This window comes from Hesperophylax consimilis, chromosome 6 (genome assembly GCF_061612785.1).
Source record: "Hesperophylax consimilis isolate HC1 chromosome 6, BYU_Hcon_1.0, whole genome shotgun sequence".
Classification (NCBI taxonomy): Eukaryota; Metazoa; Arthropoda; class Insecta; order Trichoptera; family Limnephilidae; genus Hesperophylax; species Hesperophylax consimilis.
In genome coordinates, this window is record NC_142841.1 from 6,646,706 (window position 1) to 6,665,367 (window position 18,662).

Consider the following 18,662-nt stretch of genomic DNA (forward strand, 5'->3'; position numbering starts at 1 on the left):
ACATCGGCAACTGGGTAACAGATTCTAATGATATCACTACAATTTATGTGCTTAGTACATTTACATTTTTTATTTGCATTTCAAGTGCCCGGAGCCAGTTGGTCTATGGCATCCCCAAATACAGGGATAAGGGAGTGGGGAGCCACCCCAACCCCACCCTTTCCCCAGGGGAAGGAAAGGGAATAGTGAGAAGGAATTTTGGGAAGTACCCACCTGGTTATTCTAAAGAGGGATAAAGCCATTTCAAGGAATGTTTCTATTACGAATCATAGTTTTTCATGAATCTAAAAAGCCCACGTTCATGTAGTTTTTCACCAGGGCAATTTTGAGGGTATCTACCATTCTGTTCAATGGCAATTCAGGAGAGTGGAAATTCAACACACTTGTGAAAAGTGATTTAAAATGATTGAAAGTGAGTTGCCCGGTTACCCTACCATTCTGGGTACATATTTTATATCACCTTTCAAACGTGTGTTGCATTGCTACTGTCCGGAGTTGGCCGGTTACCCTACCATTCTGGGTACATACTTTATAACAATTTTCATAATTGTGTTGAATTGCCACTGTCCTAGGCCCGGTTTCCCTACTATTCTGTCTACGTACATTACTTAGCTATCTATAATATCATGGACCTAGATCTATGATGGGTCCATATTATATAACATACAGTTTTTGGAAAATTGTACGAAAAATCAAATAATCATTAATCAAAACACTAAATACAGATATAAGAAAGCATACATTTCCCCATTCAACGTCTGCTTTGTTTTCCTCTGTTAATGTTGTAGGTTCTAATGATCATAATAAATTATTATTATTTCCAAAATCATTTTGTTCAAACTGAGTAATGATGCGTTAGGTAAATAGTTAGTTACCTACTTTAAAATACGTGTATCAATTTAAAACCCTAAAACAATAAATAACTTTTATAATAATACGGTAAATTACTACAGTAATAATGATCATCTCCTGTTGTTAGCGCCCATAAATAAATGTTAGCGCCGTTGACGCGCGTTGACGCTTAACAAATTTTGTTCTTCCGGAATTTCCAACCATAAATCATGTTTCCAACTGCTTTGAATCCTACCGATTTATGGATCCTGCAACCACCTGTAGATTTAAAAAAAAAACTATTTACGGTCAAGCGTCAAACTAAAAATGTTTTCTACTTTACCGACAAACGATAAAAAAATAGTTTAAAATGGACAAATTTTGTGATTGCATCTGTCAAATTATGTGTCAAACGTCAAAATGCACTTAATGTGCGGCTTTTACTGTTACTCATTGCTATTTAACGCTTATTTCAAATGTTTGTGAAAAATGTTATAGAAAAATACATCAAATCAACAAAATATTTAGTGAAACCGTGATTACTTCAAGCAATACTGGGAAAACTGCAATATTTTATCGAAAATGGATTCGTCGCATTTAAAATATTCTTCTGCAGCCGATGTGGGATTGACAGAGCCTTCAGCTCGTGTAAAACAATTAGCAGAAAATGGAGCATCTGTCACAGTGGATCCAAATATACCTTCCAGAAGGTAATATGCTTTTTAACCGTGTTCATTCATTGTTTAACCTTTCATCCAAACCAAAGTTTGAATGTCATTGACAGAAATATCTTATACGGATTTTAGTGCATACGTTTTATCAATGGCTAGTTTATTTCTTAAATAATGATTCTGTAATTTTTTTTCTAATAGAATCTTAAATTGATATACCTACAGAAGCTGAATTAAATCTTTCATTCCTTTATAAATAACAAACTTGAGGTCTGCACCTCTGTGGCAGGTTCTCAACTTATCATATATTAATATATCTTTTTTTAAACTATACCTACTATACTTGCACTTAGTTCTTGGATGGATAACACCATTCAGAATCAAAAGATTGTTGGAAATGGCTGTGATGTTAAGTGACCATTTATAAATAGCCAGGAGCTTCCCAATCTTACCTTTATCCTTCCCTCACAAAGCCCGTCGTCCCACGGGTCGGTAAGCAATTGAGATAAACCGAATGCTGTAAAACCTCTGCGCAAAAAAGTTCCACACTGAACTTCGCTGCAGATCATTACCTAGTGAACTTACCTATACCGAACTTAATTTGCAGCATTTGGTTTATTTCAATACCGATCCATGGGAAGACGGGCTAAGTTTCACAATTTCTCCAAAAATAAAGATTACATAGTTCCACTACCTTCGGAAGCACTCTCGAGCCATAGCTCTAGGAAATATGTCTTTGCTTCTAATATCAACATTGTCACCTTAAGTAACATTAAAAAATCTCAAATGCTATTTATTTTATTGCTTGATTTAAATTATGTAAGTAACACATATTGTCTACTGCATAATTTTTGTTATTTAAATAATCTGTAGGCACCGGCATACAATAATTATTCTATGTGTGTAGGTATCTGATAGTATTATTATCTTAATGACTACCAGTGGCGGTTTTCTCTAAAGTGCGTTTGTGCGGCGAACCCCCACTAAAAAGATGAGAAAATAAAACAAACTTGTTTTATAATAATATATGCACATTATAGATAGCACGCTATTAAAATTTCGCCTTCAAAACCCGCGCCACCGAAAAATACGATACCTATTCCAAATTTGTGCGAGTTGAAATCCGCGCCAAACCCTTCATACAAAATAATCTTAGCCGGTACAGACCCTATGACGGTGATATATACAAAATTTGGTCTTTCTTTGCAAAAATAAGACAAATTGTGTGCGTCGAACACGCGTTATGATACCACGTGACCTCCGAACATTGACGAATGTAACCGAAGAAACCCGAGAATTTCGCGGACTGACCGGCCGACGTTTGACCTTTGAACCATAGGGATGCAAGTTAAATGTTATTTTTTTATGTTATATTATGGTATTTAACAATGTAGTCATTTTTGTACATATTTTTGTTTTCTTGTTTCTGCATTTCTCCAACCGTTTGCTTATGGCATTTGTAAATCTACTACCTATTGAAGTAGACCGATTTTGATTTCTGTTTTCGTATTTTTTTTTTAGATAAGTCGTTATATTCCTTAATTATATTTGCGAAAGTTTCGGCAAACGCCCCATTGTCGTCGCTAGTTATGCAATTTTGTGTTTTGTCTTCTCCAGTTCAGTTCTCCCACTATCTCCAGTATTCTTTAGGATTTCAAATTGAAAGCGTTTGCGTATATGTTTATTTATGCGTTTGCGTTTATGATTGTCGCGAATATTTTGTCATAATTTTTTTATACAATGGCGGAATACAGTGTTGTCTATATAAAAAATAATGCCAATACTTATGAAAAAAGGTTGGAAATTAAAAATAAAGGGCCTCCGCGTCCTGACCTCTCATTAAAGCAGGTTTGTGCCGCGAAAACCGAGAAATTCACTCGAGTTTTTAAACGTGAGTGGTACGCGAGGTGTACTTGGTTATGTGGTTGCGAGGAAACCAATCGGTTATTTTGCTTCCCCTGTTTAGTTTTTGGAGGCGACCCATCGTGGTGTAAAATTGGAGTAAACGATCTTTCGCATTTAACATCAAAAATTAAAAAACACTCGGCGTCCCAAATCCATTTGCTGAATGAAGTGCAATTGGCATCCATTGGCAGGCTCGATATACGCCAGAAATTGGATTCTGCTTATCGAAGATCGATAAGAGAATTTAACATACAAGTTGATAAAAACAGGCACATTCTATCGCGACTAATCGATTGTGTTAAATTTTGTGGGGCTTTTCAAATTGCACTCCGAGGACACGATGAGTCTTCGGAATCGGTAAATCCGGGGATCTACCGGGCTCTGGTGGATTTCATAGCCGAAATCGATCATTCTATGAAAGAACACTTGTCGGGAACCAGTGTTTTCAAAGGAACATCCAAGGGTGTGCAAAATGACATTTTGGATGCCATCCTGCAAGTGTGCCGGGAACACATAATGAAGCAGGTGACCGAAGCCGATTACGTTGCCATCCAAGCAGATGAATCCACTGACTGTTCGACAATTCAGCAGTTGGTGATTATTTTAAGTTACGTCCACAACAGTAAGATTTATGAACGTTTCTGGAAGCTAGTGACACCAAAAGATCACACTGCAAAAGCCATCGCTGCTGAAATATTATGCGAACTAAACATTTTAAAAATAAGTGCCAATAAATTGGTTGGACAAAGTTATGATGGCGCTGCCGTAATGAGTGGAAAAGTGGGAGGGGTACAAACTATTATTCGACAAACATTTCCGAACGCCTTTTATGTGCATTGCTATGCGCATCAATTAAATTTAATATTAGAAAGGGCCGCAGCAATTAACCACACGGTAAAAAACTTTTTTTCGAACTTGCATGCTTTTCCTGTATTTTTTTCAAGATCACCGAAACGCTCGACTTTACTAAAAGAAATCGTCAAGAAAAGAATACCATCCGCCACACCGACCAGATGGAACTACAACACCGAAACTGTGAAGATCATCCATTCTCATTTGGAACCGCTCAAAGAGTGCATGGAGGCTATCATGGCTTTGGAAGACGGAGACTATAATACATATAACCAAGCTCAGTCTCTTCTTTCTTATTTAACAAATGAAGAATTCCTGTACTGGCTAAATTTTTTCGCAGTTATTTTACCCCACTGTCATATTTTATTTCAAGGGTTACAGAAGCGATCAATAGACCCTGTCAAAATATTGCACGGGATTATTCATTTCGAAAAAGCCATCGGGAAGATTCGAGACGATATTCCACCAACTTCTCCGCAGAAAAAACGCCGACCCAATGATGTTAAATATTCCATCATGCGAAAGGAAATTTGTGATGTTCTTTTAATCCAATCGAAAGACAGATTTCAGTTTATTGACCACCTCGTAGCCTCCAATTTATTTAACCCAGAAAAATTTTCCGACTACAATAAAAAATTTCCTGAATCAGATTTTACGCAGACAGTGAAAACCTACAATTTCCTCGAAAATTTCAAATTGAAAAACGAACTGATTGTTTTATATGGTCGCGAAGAACTGTACGGTGCCGATGGAGCCCTCTCAATACTGCAATATCTTGTAGAATGCTCTTTACAGTCCATTTTCAGTGAAACTCTTACATTACTCAAAATCATTTGCACGATACCAATGACATCGGTTGAAAGTAAGCGCTGCTTTTCCACACTCAGCAAGTAAAGACATTTTCTTGAAATACAATGACCCAAGACCGTTTAAATGCCCTGTGTATGATTAGTATAGAGAAGGAACTGATAACCTCTATACCTGATTTTAATACCCTCGTAATTGAAGTGTTTTCAAATGCAAAAAGTCGGCGCATGGATTTTTTGTATAAGTGAAAAAAAAACTAAATTTATTTCGTGCCACCTTTATTTGTTTTTTTTTATGTTTTAAAATATCTATTATATATTCTACAAAATTATTGTTCTCTAAAAAACAATAATAATTAGCAACATACCTACATTGAGTGCTATAAAAACATTAAACAATTTAATTCCTATAAAACTTTTCTCATTATCTAATAATTATGTCTAGTGTAAAGTGATTTAAAAACAATAATATGTAGGTACCCCTCCCACTAACTTTATTTAAGTTGTGACTGCTGCCGTATTCGACTATTTGACGAAGGACAACAGTAAGTAAATTTTAATTAGATATGTTTATCTTCTCTTGAATTTCTGAACCCCCTGTTAAAAAGACCACGAACCGCCACTGATGACTACAGTTTAGGATTATTGTAAATAGAAGTGGCGCCCTCTTTTATTTTCAAAAAGAACTGTTGAAGTTCACAAACCGCGGCAGCGATTTTATCTGCTAATCGATATTATTGAAAATAATATTATGTATTTGAGTGGTGAAGTTGCAAAACCCTCTCTAAAAATTACTACTGGTTTTGATGCATTCACAAAAAAAGTATTTGAAATCACCGAAAGTACCAATTGAAATAAATATATATTTTTTTGCTTTTATCAGAAGTGCGTACATTGTTCAACATTATTTAGATATTTAGCACTCAATGTATATTTACTGTCATCAAGTTTAATTTATAAAATTCTATTTTAATTTAGTTTTTCTTTTATACTATGTCATATACTTGCAAAACCTGCACAGGAATTTTTCGGAAATCTGGAGATAGATAAATATTAAAATAATTATACATTGTTATATAAAATAATTATATTTTGATTATAAATTATTGTACTACAACAAACACCTTCTTCACAACTCTTATCAAAACATCCTGTGTTGGGTTATCTGTGGTCATTATCATTATGGCACTACATCCCAGGGTGGGATATGGTCTCCACAAATACTCTCCACTCGTTGCTTTCCTTCGCCAACAGTCCTTAGTCCTTCCTGTCGTACTCCAATCCTCTTCCATACAAACTACCCACTTCTTCCTTGGCCTACATCTGGATCGCTTTCACTGAGTACTCATTTGGTCATATTTTTTGGTGTCCTGTCAGCTGGCATTCTTTCAAGATATCCTGCCCATCGCAGCCTTTGTAAACTACTTTAGGTGTGTTTGCACAAAAATGGCGCTATACAAATCATCCAAATTATTAATATTACAGAATCTTATGACTTATGCTAGATTAGTTTTTACAGTTCATGGTTAAGTGTGTGTTATATTATTCATGGAGAGAAAATTGTTGAATTTAATTAATTGTGGCTATACCATAGACATTAAAATTGATAGACTATTCAGGGAAAAGAAAACAAACCAAGATGCACGGAGTGCGGGAGGCGGCATGACTGTCTCCCTTTATGTGATTTGTCGATAAATTAATCTGACAGTATATAGGCAACTCGCATTTTAATATCACTATTCAGTCCTCGAAAATAAAATCCGTTTACGAATTACGTCCTTTTTACAATGGTGCGAAAATTGCTGTCTGCTTAAAACACTTATCTACAAATCCCAAATCGGGTGACCAATAGTTTTGGCTTTTTTCTAAAATGTAATATTTTGTTACACTATTTAGTTAGACACTTTTATAAATGTGTTATAATTTACCCATCTCACTCATTTTTAGCATTGTTACGCCAGGTGGTTCGTTTAAAAATGAACATTCAGATCCTGCTTAGAAAAGTCTCTCAATGTACTAGGCTGCAAACCTCTGTTATATTATAGTGAACTTTGCTTTTCTGCGCAGGGTTTGGTTATTTCAATGTGCGCTCTTCGGCAGCCAATGTACGACTAATGTTGTAGATTTTCAAAGCATTCTCGAACACTCCTGGTGGTTGGCTTCCAGCTCCTCGAAGTGATACCCAGATTTCATGTTAGATCAAGTCTATCAATAATTTGGATGTCTAAAGGTTATATGTTTTTCTGTTTTTCCTTTTTCCAGATATTACCAATCGGGTCTAGAAGTTGTTCGAATGGCCAACGTTTACTTGGAGGAAGGGAATTTGCAGTATGCATATATACTGTACATTAGGTTTATGACATTGTTTGTGGAGAAGATAGTAAAGCATCCTGAATATGGCTCCGTACCGGCAGAGATGAAAGCTGTCAATCAGGCCCAGCTGAAGGAGGTATTCCCTAAAGCTGAGAAGCTAAAAGCCAAGCTGTTGGAACAGTTTACCAAAGAGTATAATCAATGCCTGGCAGATCAGGTAACATTTATTTTATTTGTTTATAATTATAGCATACATATTGCTTGTTTGCTGCAAAAAAATGACACAACTCAAAATTAGTAATTTTGCAAGGAAGGAGTTTCAACATTTTTGATTATTCTAATAACATCGTTCTGCTGTCTCGCGGAAACTTTTGGTAGTTGGGGTATGTTGTTTTATCAGTAAACTAGCTGACGTGTACTCGGCGTTGCTGGGGGATATCCTCAGAAGATAGACATATACCATGGTAGACTTTTGTAGTCCTTTTTAAGATACACAATTCCGTAGTACATTATTTTGATGTATCTCATAAGGTTTAGCCAGCGTTAGCAATGTAAGCGCCAGAAAATATTTTTTTTATGACTTGATTACTAAACATTGACTCTCAATAAATATAATATTCATGTATTATATAAATAAACCTTCTGGAATAAATTCTCTAAATGGTAGTGAAAAACCCTATCAAACTCCGTTGCATAGTTTAGTAGAACAAAGGTCAGAAACAGACAGACGCGGATAGTGACTTTGTGTTAAACTATGTATTTAGAGAAGAATTAATTACAAGTGAAAATGGTTAGTTTTGACCAAATCAGATGTGGATATTTTTATGTTTGATTTATGTTCTTACTATAGCAAACGAGTGATATCATATTTCATCGGCACTCCTTTTAGCAGTCATACAGTTCACAGGGTATCGATGCTGTTAGTTCTTCCCAGAGGATCCTTTGCAATACAGTATAGCCTTGATGAACTAAAGAAAAACAACTCCATTCTACGGACTAGTGAAATGTTCAGATTATAGTATGTTAGATAGAAAAATTAAATGAAACAGCTGTTTGCTTAGGAAAATTATATTAATGAACTTCTAAATCACAAAACACTTTTTACATAGTTATAAAATTATCTATTTTAGTCAGGTTGCTTATATTTCTTGACCAAAAAAACTTTATCTCTTGCTAATTTACGCAGCAACATCTTTTCGGATAATGATAGATCATTTTCCTTTATAACCTAAAACACCATGTGAAGCTCAGAGTAGCGGGGACGTGCTGCTTACGTAACTATAGGAAACATAGTGTTAGCAGCCTCGGTGTGTGTTGTTAGCCCTGGATGGAACAGAACACCCAGACCTAGATTTTTTTATGCTTTTAGGTTTTCATCTTATCAAAAACACTTTAGATTCCACTGTGGCAGCAACTGCTAAATTACTATGTACTTCTAATTTCAGAAACGAAAATTCAAAGAAGCGGAAGAGAGTGCTAAGTTACTGAAAAAGAAACAAGAAGAAGAGAAAACCAAGTTGAAAGCTTCGGCAGTCGTAGCAGGCACAGTTGTTCAGCCTTCAGCTCCACCAGAAAATGTAAACCTTTCAATTCATTATATAACCGTCGTTATTTGTTAATATGCACTTATTTTCACATCAAGATTAATAATAAATGAAACCAACTCATTTTATATTCCGTTATTATTGTACCGGTGAAGCAAATAAAAATTCAATTATAGCCAAGAATTAAATTAATTATGACAATAAAATGCAATTAGGTGATTGTTTCTTAATTTCACATTCTTTTTAATGAAATTCTCATGATGACATTCACTATTATGTATTGCAATTCAATTTTATCACTGGCTAAAATTTATAAAAATCAAATCTAACAGTTCTAGAGGATTCATTTTCCGCTTCAAATTCTGTGATAAATAGGTTCAGATTAACATGTTTAACTTTCTTAACCCCTCAGGCCTCTGGCATAATCACCATTATATTTTTTAAAGAAAGTCGAAGACTTTGTGTGTATTTCCGCTTTGCATTAAAATCTAAATAAAAGGAATATTTTTGAACGCATCCGAAAACTAAAAACTGTTTTTGGAAGGTGATGAAATAAGCTTTCAAATTTTATTGTTAGAGATAAACATATAATTTTTGAAATATTAAAATTTTGAATGCACTCGTAAAAAAGTTTAAAAAATTGCTCACATCGGGTATTTTTTTTCTAATCGCTCAAATAAAATTACCGGTAACAGAAAAAAAAACAATTATTATTTATATTAACATTACTTTCACCTCACTTTTTTGTGGTTTCATAAACAAATCATAAATTTTTCTTGAATTGCGGTCGGAGACTTTGATTTCATATAGGTACACATTTTAATTCTTCTGTAGTCAACTTAACTAAATTTGAATATAAAGTGTATCGTTTTCTCTTTCTAACACCGTTTAGATCATATTTCTCACTATGACAGTAAGGGAGACACAACGATTTCTATGAGACCATATGTTCATGGCGATTTATAGCTATCATCGATGTTATCATCGAATTCTATCATCGATGGAATCATAGATTTCGTAAAACAAGAATTTGATCTCTAGAGTGAGGGGCCCTCTTTCATGTTTGTGAGAAAATCACAAAATATTACACATTTTCAAAATGAGTAAAAGTGAGATTTTTTTATTAAATTTGATTTATGTTAAATTATAAAAATAATTATGAAGTTGTACGAATTCAACACAATTAGAATAAATGTGAGATTTATTTATATTTCTAGGCTTTGTGGAATGTCACCCCCGGCCCCAGTGTTCAGGGTGTTCTATATCCTGATGATTTTGCCACGGAGCCAAACCGAGCTCCTATTGAGAATTATGATAATGCACCGCCAATCATCAGGGAAAATAAACCACTGTAAGTCAAGGTCTCTGAAATCTATTGCATTTTTAATGAAGGAATTGCTTCTTCACCCAATCTCCTTATGCCCAGATCAAGGCATGTATTATTATTTATTATTAATCTATTAAATAGGGTGCTGTTAATTATGTAAATCAACCTAAGCGCGCTTTACATAATTTATTGTAGATTCTAATTGATAATTCTATAGAATAAATAGATATAACGTAAAGCGCCCTTCTTTTTAAAAACAATATATATGTACACCGCACCAACTGATCCCGCTCTATCTGGAGCTAGTGAGACTATGGCATCCCCATATGTTGTGAGGCTGAAGGTAGTGGGATGGGGAATGTGGGAGAGTACCTGGCTATTCAGATCTGGTCACCAAAAATGGCTAAAGCCATTTCAAGCAAAATTTTAATTATGAATGGTGGTCACCAGGGCGATACTGAGAATATTATCCACTCTGGAACTAAAATGAATAAATTGTGAAGTATTCCAAATTATCAAATAAAATTTATCTGCGCATGCTGGATTTGAACCCGCATCCTTCGAATTGCTAGTTGAGAGCCTTATTCTTCGACCCCGGAGGCGTTTGAGGTGATTTTCCCATGAAAACAGCACTATAGAAATAATCATGTCATTATTATTTTTGGAACTCCAAAATAACTTGTACGTTTATTTCTTTTAATGTATTTATGTTGTCTTGTCTTTAATCTAAAATTGTCTTTCCCGAAATGAGTTTTATAAACCCACTGGGAATAATACATTATAAATTTGTTATTATTTTGTAATGTATTATCTATATATAAATAAAAATTATTATTGGACGTTGTCCGTTCCAGCCCTTCGACCTCTGGCAGCCTCTACCCGACCCCGCCGCCCACGGCTACCTCCCTGCTGAGCGGGGGCAACTCTCTGCGCAACGTTATGGTGCCCTCCTTCCTGCTGGACCGCTTCCTCGCCCTTGCCGCCCCCAACACCAAGAAGAAGATTGAGACATGCGGCATTCTCGCGGGGACACTGGTAATATGCACTTCTCTTTTGGTTTTAGTAGTTTACATTTATATTTTTTATTGAGTAATTTATTTTTTTATTTGTATTACACTCAAACGAAACGATAGGAAAACCTTCATTTTATCTAAAGCATATTATTTGGTATTCATAATGTACACCAATTCGTTATAAAGATTAATCAAAATAGTGATGTAGCACTAAGCTTCGCCTTAATGACTTCTGGCAGTAATGTATGTGATTTGTTGTAGGAAAGGGATAGACTTCTGATAACGCACATGATAGTTCCCAAGCAGAATGGAACCGCTGACTCCTGTATAACAAAGAATGAAGAAGAAATATTCAATTACCAAGATCAACATAATCTCATTACTCTTGGCTGGATTCATGTAAGTTTTTATTACTCTTGGCTGGATTCATGTAAGTTTTTATTACTCTTGGCTGGATTCATGTAAGTTTTTATTACTCTTGGCTGGATTCATGTAAGTTTTTTATTACTCTTGGCTGGATTCATGTAAGTTTTTATTACTCTTGGCTGGATTCATGTAAGTTTTTATTACTCTTGGCTGGATTCATGTAAGTTTTTATTACTCTTGGCTGGATTCGTGTAAGTTTTTATTACTCTTGGCTGGATTCGTGTAAGTTTTTATTACTCTTGGCTGGATTCATGTAAGTTTTTATTACTCTTGGCTGGATTCATGTAAGTTTTTATTACTCTTTGCTGGATTCATGTAAGTTTTTAATTTCCTATATACCAATATGTAGTTTTCAAAATAATTACTTATTTGTGCTTGACCATAATACAGGGTGCAGCAGAGAGGACGGATGGTTTTAAAAAAATCATAAAATAGTTAATTTTTACTCAAAAACAAATTTACTGATGGAATCAGGTTCGCGAGGAAATAGCATTTGAGACAGTCAAGTGTGGAAAATCACATCAGGTGGCCGAAATCGTTGATGCAGTGCTGGAGGCGTTCTTGGAAGTTTGCGTAGACTCTCTCCAACATCGCTCTATATGATAGGGGTGAAAGCGGAGATCCAGATGCAAAATTCGCCTTACCGAACGATCACTGAGGCGAAGTGCAGCAGCATGTTTCCGGGCAGATCGAGTCGGACTGCGAAGAAAGGCTTGTCGAATGCGTTCAACATTTTCAGGAGTTCGAACTGTTCGCGGAACTCCTCTTGGTCTTCTGTTGATCAGTTCACCACGCCTGGGAAATGATTCAACCCAACGAAGGATGGTGTTTCGAGAGGGAATGCTATTCCGATGAATGTTGAAGTGGCGACGAAACTCACGCTGTACGACGGTGACTGACTCATTATTTCGGACGAAACAATCATAGGCGAAAACGCGGTGCTCCACCGTCCACGGCTCCATGACGACAACTGGTAAAACAATGCTAGTAACTAACGAGTCAAGCGGCACCCCCCCCACCTCTCCTGTAGACGGAGGGGGAGAGTACTACCCATCTCAAAAACGTCCGTCCTCTCTGCCGCACCCTGTATAACAATTAATTAAAATATTTACCGGTAAAAAACAAAGTTTTTTTTACTATAATATATCTATTTTCAATTTTCGAACTAGTTGCACCATTTCTCGGGCCAGTTAGTAGCCATTTTCAGAGATTTTTATTATTTTTTTGTTTGACTGAAGATCAACTTTTAAAATGTATTTTATGACTAAAAAAAATTGGTTTGACTGGATCGAACCTTCCTCCCCAGAGAATGGATTCAATAGCGCTAACAACTGAGGCAAATCCCAATTGGGTAGGTCGGTCGTTTATTTTGTATATTAATCTATGTCCGCATGTGTATGCGTGATTGCCACCAAAAGTTGGTGCATTAATGCATGAATGCATTGTCATCGACAACGAGTCTATCTGCTGAATTTCAGCTTGATCGGATGTTGGGAAGTGGGTTAATTTCCACTTCCAGGATTTCATTTCATTCGTATATTAATTCAAGAAAATAAAACCGAAATTCAAACAGACATATTTAATGTGTACCATCATTATTATGTTTCATATAACTTTGTTTGTTCAATGGTTTGTTTGTTTTGTTCATATTACAGACTCACCCCACCCAAACGGCATTCCTGTCATCCGTAGACCTTCATACGCAATGCTCATACCAGCTGATGATGCCCGAAGCAATCGCCATAGTTTGTGCTCCCAAATATAATGAGTATGTTCATATTACTTCCTACAATACCCTTACGGGGTATATCACCACCTCCGAGTATACTACTGATTAGCATTACTCGTCCAGTGGCATATCTTATTTGGTAATCCCATGGTCAAAGTTACTTGATCAGTAGTTACTCAACAGTTTTTTTTATTTAACATTTTAATTTATTTTTGGGTTACTACGCCTTGTTGCGCTTTCTCATTCTTTTATCAACATTTTGGACAGCATTACAGTGTCCAATATCAGGGTAGATGGACAGATGAACATATGACAGATATTTGGACAGATATACAAGCAGACTTACACTAACGCTGTCTGCAAGTTGGCTAAATAAGGAGAAAGCGCAACAGTGCATGATAACCCAAAAATTAATCACAATAATACTTTCGGCCACGAAAATCTCAAATCACATTTGAGGCCTGAGGGCTTAAATATGTTTTATTATTTGTTTCTACAAAATATTGTTTTCCTAGCTCTTACATTTTAATTTTAAATAATGAGCGACTACCATAAGAGAGTCAAGTATAGCACTTGAGAAAATCACAAAAAATTGTAAATTATAAATTTTATTAATAAATAAAAATTAAATGCCCCCTCACTATTATGTAAATATTTGCAGACTTCACCCAGACCCAGGTTCTGAATAGGGAACTCCAGTCCCCTTTTTTTGTCAATACATACCAGCATATATTTTTTTATTGTAAAAGTTAAAATAATAAATTTTTCGGGTCTCCCAAAATCGTACCAAATCTATGGAGGTGAAATGTGACATCGCCAGTCACCATTCTCAAAAAGCCTTCTTTTTTTTAACCACACTGTATTTTGTATGGAAGTCGAGACGTTTTTTTTATTTTTAAGATTACCCGCTTTTAACATTGAAGGACACCAGGTAAAAATTTAGCATCTCATCCCTAATGTTATTGTATTGAACTAAAGTGCAAAAATACATCACTGATCGCACCTGATAAACAATTTACTGATGTTTGAAAACCTACATTACTACGAAAGAAATGGTGTGGCTGTGGACCTTGTAGACCATAGATATATTACTCACCTAGACTGGTTGTGATGATTGTGAATCAGCAGGTTCAGTCGTACCAATCAATCCTTGTGTATTAATGTGATGGTGTTTTATTATTTTTTAAAGGACAATTTTTAAATTCTACGTATAATTATGTACAATTAAACCTGTTTTAAATTCCTTTATTATTTTGATGGATTCTGTATAATTTTGTTTTCAGGACTAGATACTTTAGCCTCACTCCCAACTACGGAATGTCTTTCATATCCAATTGTAGACTGGGAGGCTTTCATCCTCACCCAAACGACCCTCCGCTATTTACAGTAAGATATTATTATGCCTTTTGGATTATTGTGTTACCTATTTATTTATTATTTTTAATAGTCAAATACATACCTTTGAACCTACTTCAAAGTTTTGTAATGGGAAAGATTTTGCTAGCTTTTGTATTGACTTATAAATTTCAAACAGACAAAATGTGCAAATTTTAAAATAACCGAACTGAAAACAGATTTCTGCTTTAGTCATAGTTATAATTTTAAAATTATCCTACTTATTCTAGCGGCTATCACAAATAATGTGATTCTTGCAGTTTTTGTTGGTAAAGTCAAATTATTTGTTTTTTTTAATTCCTTAAAAACCTCAAATTGTAATATTTAATCGTTGAAGACAATATCAATGACTCTCAAACGAAAGATGTGAAACAGAAAAAGATTCGGTCGCATCTAGGAATTGAACCCAGGTCCTCAGCTTTGCCGGGACTCTGCTCCGGTCGAATTAGCTCAGTGGTAAAGCAAAGCCCCGGCAAGGCTACGGTTCTAGGTTCAATTCCTAGATGCGACCAAATCTGTTTCTGATTTTTCTGTTTCACATCTTTTGTTTGAGAGACTTGATGGTGTCTTCAATTATCAAATTCTTTGGTCTGTATTAGACCTTCACTCAAATCTTCTTCATTTCTTATGTTATTGACGTTTTAAGGTCTAAAAATCATCTTTTTGAGTTTTATTTTTTAATCATTGTATTTTTATTTATTTTCAGGATGCCACCCACATAATACTGAATGAATTTACTACACTAGAAGTCGTTGATTTGAGAAGATAGGTTTTCCAAAATTAATGCATTTAAAATCACTTCATGATCAAAGTAAATTAAATAATCGCTTTTTCTTCAATGCGCCAATGTCATACAGAATCAATAACTTCTGTGTGTATGTACGGATTGTTTGTATGTAAATTTGCCTCTCTTCTGTATGCATATTAGGTACAAATACATCTCTAAAGCATATTATCATAATATCTTGAAATATTGAATAAAATACCATGTAAAAATATATGACTTACTTCCATTGTGTAGTTGGTGTTGACTTTATTTTTGATTGTAACCAAAGTGTATGTACGTACTTGAGTATTTAAATGTTATTGTTTTCACTGCGTGTGATTGGTACCTATGTATTAGGTATTATATTTTTATCCCAGAGAGAAGTTGTACGTGACTTCATCGTTCTAGTATGTTCTGTCCATTTCGTTTTCATACAAGACATATTGAGAAGGAAGAGGACCATCATAAATGACGTACTATATCTTTGATAATGTGTTCATGATAATTTTTCATGCATTTCTTTATGCTAAAATTTGCTCACAATAAAATTAGTTTTTGCTTTCCTTCTGATAGATGAACAATTAACATATACCTACTATAGTTTGTGTGGTATAATAATTAATAAATGTCACTGTGCACCCAGTTTCTTTGCGCTTCTGCGGGGTAAGAGGGGACTGCTGGCGAGTGTTTAAAACTAGTTCATAAAACTTTTTTGGAACTTCAGAGACTATCGGTGTGCACAAATTGATTCAAAAGTTTCCTCTTTAAAATGATATGCCTGTACCAAAATTATTATGTAATTCAAAATCTAGAGCACTAAGGGTGTGTATAAACACAAGAGTCGGACTGCCGCAAATGGCGCAAAATGCCGCTTGCGGTTGCTTTGTTCCTACTTTTCCGTAATTAGTGGCTCCGCTCGCGAGATTTTTTTATTAAAATTATATCAAATAAAAGGAGCATAAAAACTGTATGTGCCACTACCGACGTAGGTCATTCAAATGCCACTTCCCCCGAGTTAAATGAACAATGCCACAAAAAATTTGTTTTTTTTATCCTTAATTATTTGAATGGTTCCTGTGTGTTTTGCTGTTTGCTCTGGGAATACGGTTTATATTTTGTTAGCTAAAATTTCGATAGTTATTCAACTTCACGACTGATAGTGATAAAACTAAATCTTTAGGATAATGGAAATTATGTAGTAGTCATTATTATTGCACCATTATTGCATTAAACATAATAAGTATGTGTAAATAACACGAGAATTTGCCAAAGTACCAAACTAACCAATGTTTTAAATGGAAATTCTTCAGCTTATAAGGTATTAATTTTTTTACAGAATTTTGGGGTTTGCTTTTATGTAATATTATTTGATGCTTTGAAAAAAATACTACATTAACTACTAAAAATTCACATATAATGCCTTTCTGCTAGTATTTTTATTTGAGAGTATTTTCATTATATTTTGCTGTATGTGTATTATTATCTATTACAGGCTGAGGTTCCCGGCATTGCCCAGACTTTACTCTTCGTTGAAGGGTGGTAAAGAGGGAAGGGGGTTGTTTTTAGAAATCTCATGTAGGCAATGACCTTCCTCTTGGTTTAAAGGTCAAGTTTGCAAAATTTCATCAAACGAAAATTGAAAATCTCATGCATAAAACTGTAGATTTGTATAAAAAACAAACCCATCCACAGACAATAGAAGATTGTAAGTTTTTGATGTTTAAATCGTATTGATACAATGTTAAATAAATGAGGTATTTAACCAGTGATCCAATCAAATTACTGTATAATATTATATACTGAGCCATATCCTATTAATGCCTCATGTTCATTATTCTTCGAATTTCTATTCTCAATCTCCTGAATGGCTGTAGAATTTCTTTTACATTATATGAATGTAACTATTGTCTACAACATTACATAATTTTGACATTATTTCTCATGGGTGGGTGGTTATTTATTTATGTAACAGTAACAATAACAATGTATGCCAATATTTTACCCCTCTGCTATAAAAGCCTATCGACCAAAATATTGCCTTCACCTTAAGTATATAATATATAAATCTTTATTGTAATGGTTTAACTGTTTCTTATGATTATTGTTATATGTAACTACTTATTTTTTCAAAGTGATTAGCATAGTACTATGTATAATAATATTATTGCTTCAATTGTTGCGTGTACTGTGTTATTAAAAATGTGCTACCATGAGATGTATTTATTACATATTACGGTCAGATTAAACATTGAGTTTTATTATAACACCCTTATCATAAATATTTGTGTCCCCTCATCAAAAACATATAAATATTATATGTGTGTTGTTCAAAAAGTATCTAATCTATGATTATACCCACACGGAGGTCTGAAACCTGATCCCCTTTAAAACAAACTCCTTGGGTTTGAAGACTTCTCCCAGCAGTTCTGCCATTTATTTATTTATTTTTATTTATTAATTTTTAAAAAACATGACATATTACATATTACAGTGATCATTGGCTGTCCAACTAGGAGATTACCTGTTTTAGGACAGTCAGAATTGTAGGAAGCATTTCAACAGCGCAGCGGTAAATTATGCAATACATTCCATAAATAGCAAAGAATGAGGTAAAAAATAGTAGTGACAGATATAATATTACTTAGAACACTTATTAGCTTGGCATTGGATTGGCATCACCTCGCCTCATTTCTCTAGAACTCCTGAGGCGAGGTGATGCCGTTACGATGCCGATTAGTGTGCGTTGCAGTATGGAGTTTCATATAAAGAATTCTGATTCGAGCTGAGGGGATGCTGATCTGGTACCAGGGTAATATGTGTGCGACAACCTTTTGACTAGGCCAAGGACGGGTTGTTTCACAGAATTTTAATAATTAATCAAATTTAATATTCAAGTTCTATTATCATCCAAGTACTGTGAAACAACCGGTCCATGGTGAAATAATAACAGAACTTGAATTTTGATGAATTGTTAAAATTCTGTGAAACAACCTTTGGCCATTTAGTCTCAGGACAGGTTGTTTCACAGAACTCGACCAATTCATCAAAATGAAAGTTAAAATTCAATTACTGTGAAACAAATGG

The 18,662-nt window shown here is 34.7% G+C and overlaps 1 protein-coding gene across 1 annotated transcript; it reads left to right on the forward strand.

Moving 5' to 3' along the window:
- The first annotated feature begins 1,215 nt into the window (after positions 1-1,215).
- LOC149422899 (STAM-binding protein-like A) lies at positions 1,216-17,797 on the forward strand. The gene is made up of 9 exons (XM_089632764.1): positions 1,216-1,541; positions 7,328-7,595; positions 8,824-8,955; positions 10,140-10,273; positions 11,104-11,284; positions 11,524-11,661; positions 13,344-13,456; positions 14,701-14,803; positions 15,519-17,797. The coding sequence occupies exons 1-9, from the start codon at positions 1,414-1,416 to the stop codon at positions 15,579-15,581; spliced, it is 1,260 nt and encodes a 419-aa protein (XP_089488890.1). The 5' UTR covers positions 1,216-1,413; the 3' UTR covers positions 15,582-17,797.
- The last annotated feature ends 865 nt before the right edge of the window (positions 17,798-18,662 follow it).

Bases quoted from the DNA above. Each gene is read 5' to 3' on its own strand.
- LOC149422899 (XM_089632764.1), top strand. From the start codon at position 1,414: ATGGATTCGTCGCATTTAAAATATTCTTCTGCAGCCGATGTGGGATTG. The intron at 1,542-7,327 runs GTAATATGCTTT...TCCTTTTTCCAG, and splicing joins CCAAATATACCTTCCAGAAG to ATATTACCAATCGGGTCTAG. The intron at 14,804-15,518 runs GTAAGATATTAT...ATTTATTTTCAG, and splicing joins ACGACCCTCCGCTATTTACA to GATGCCACCCACATAATACT.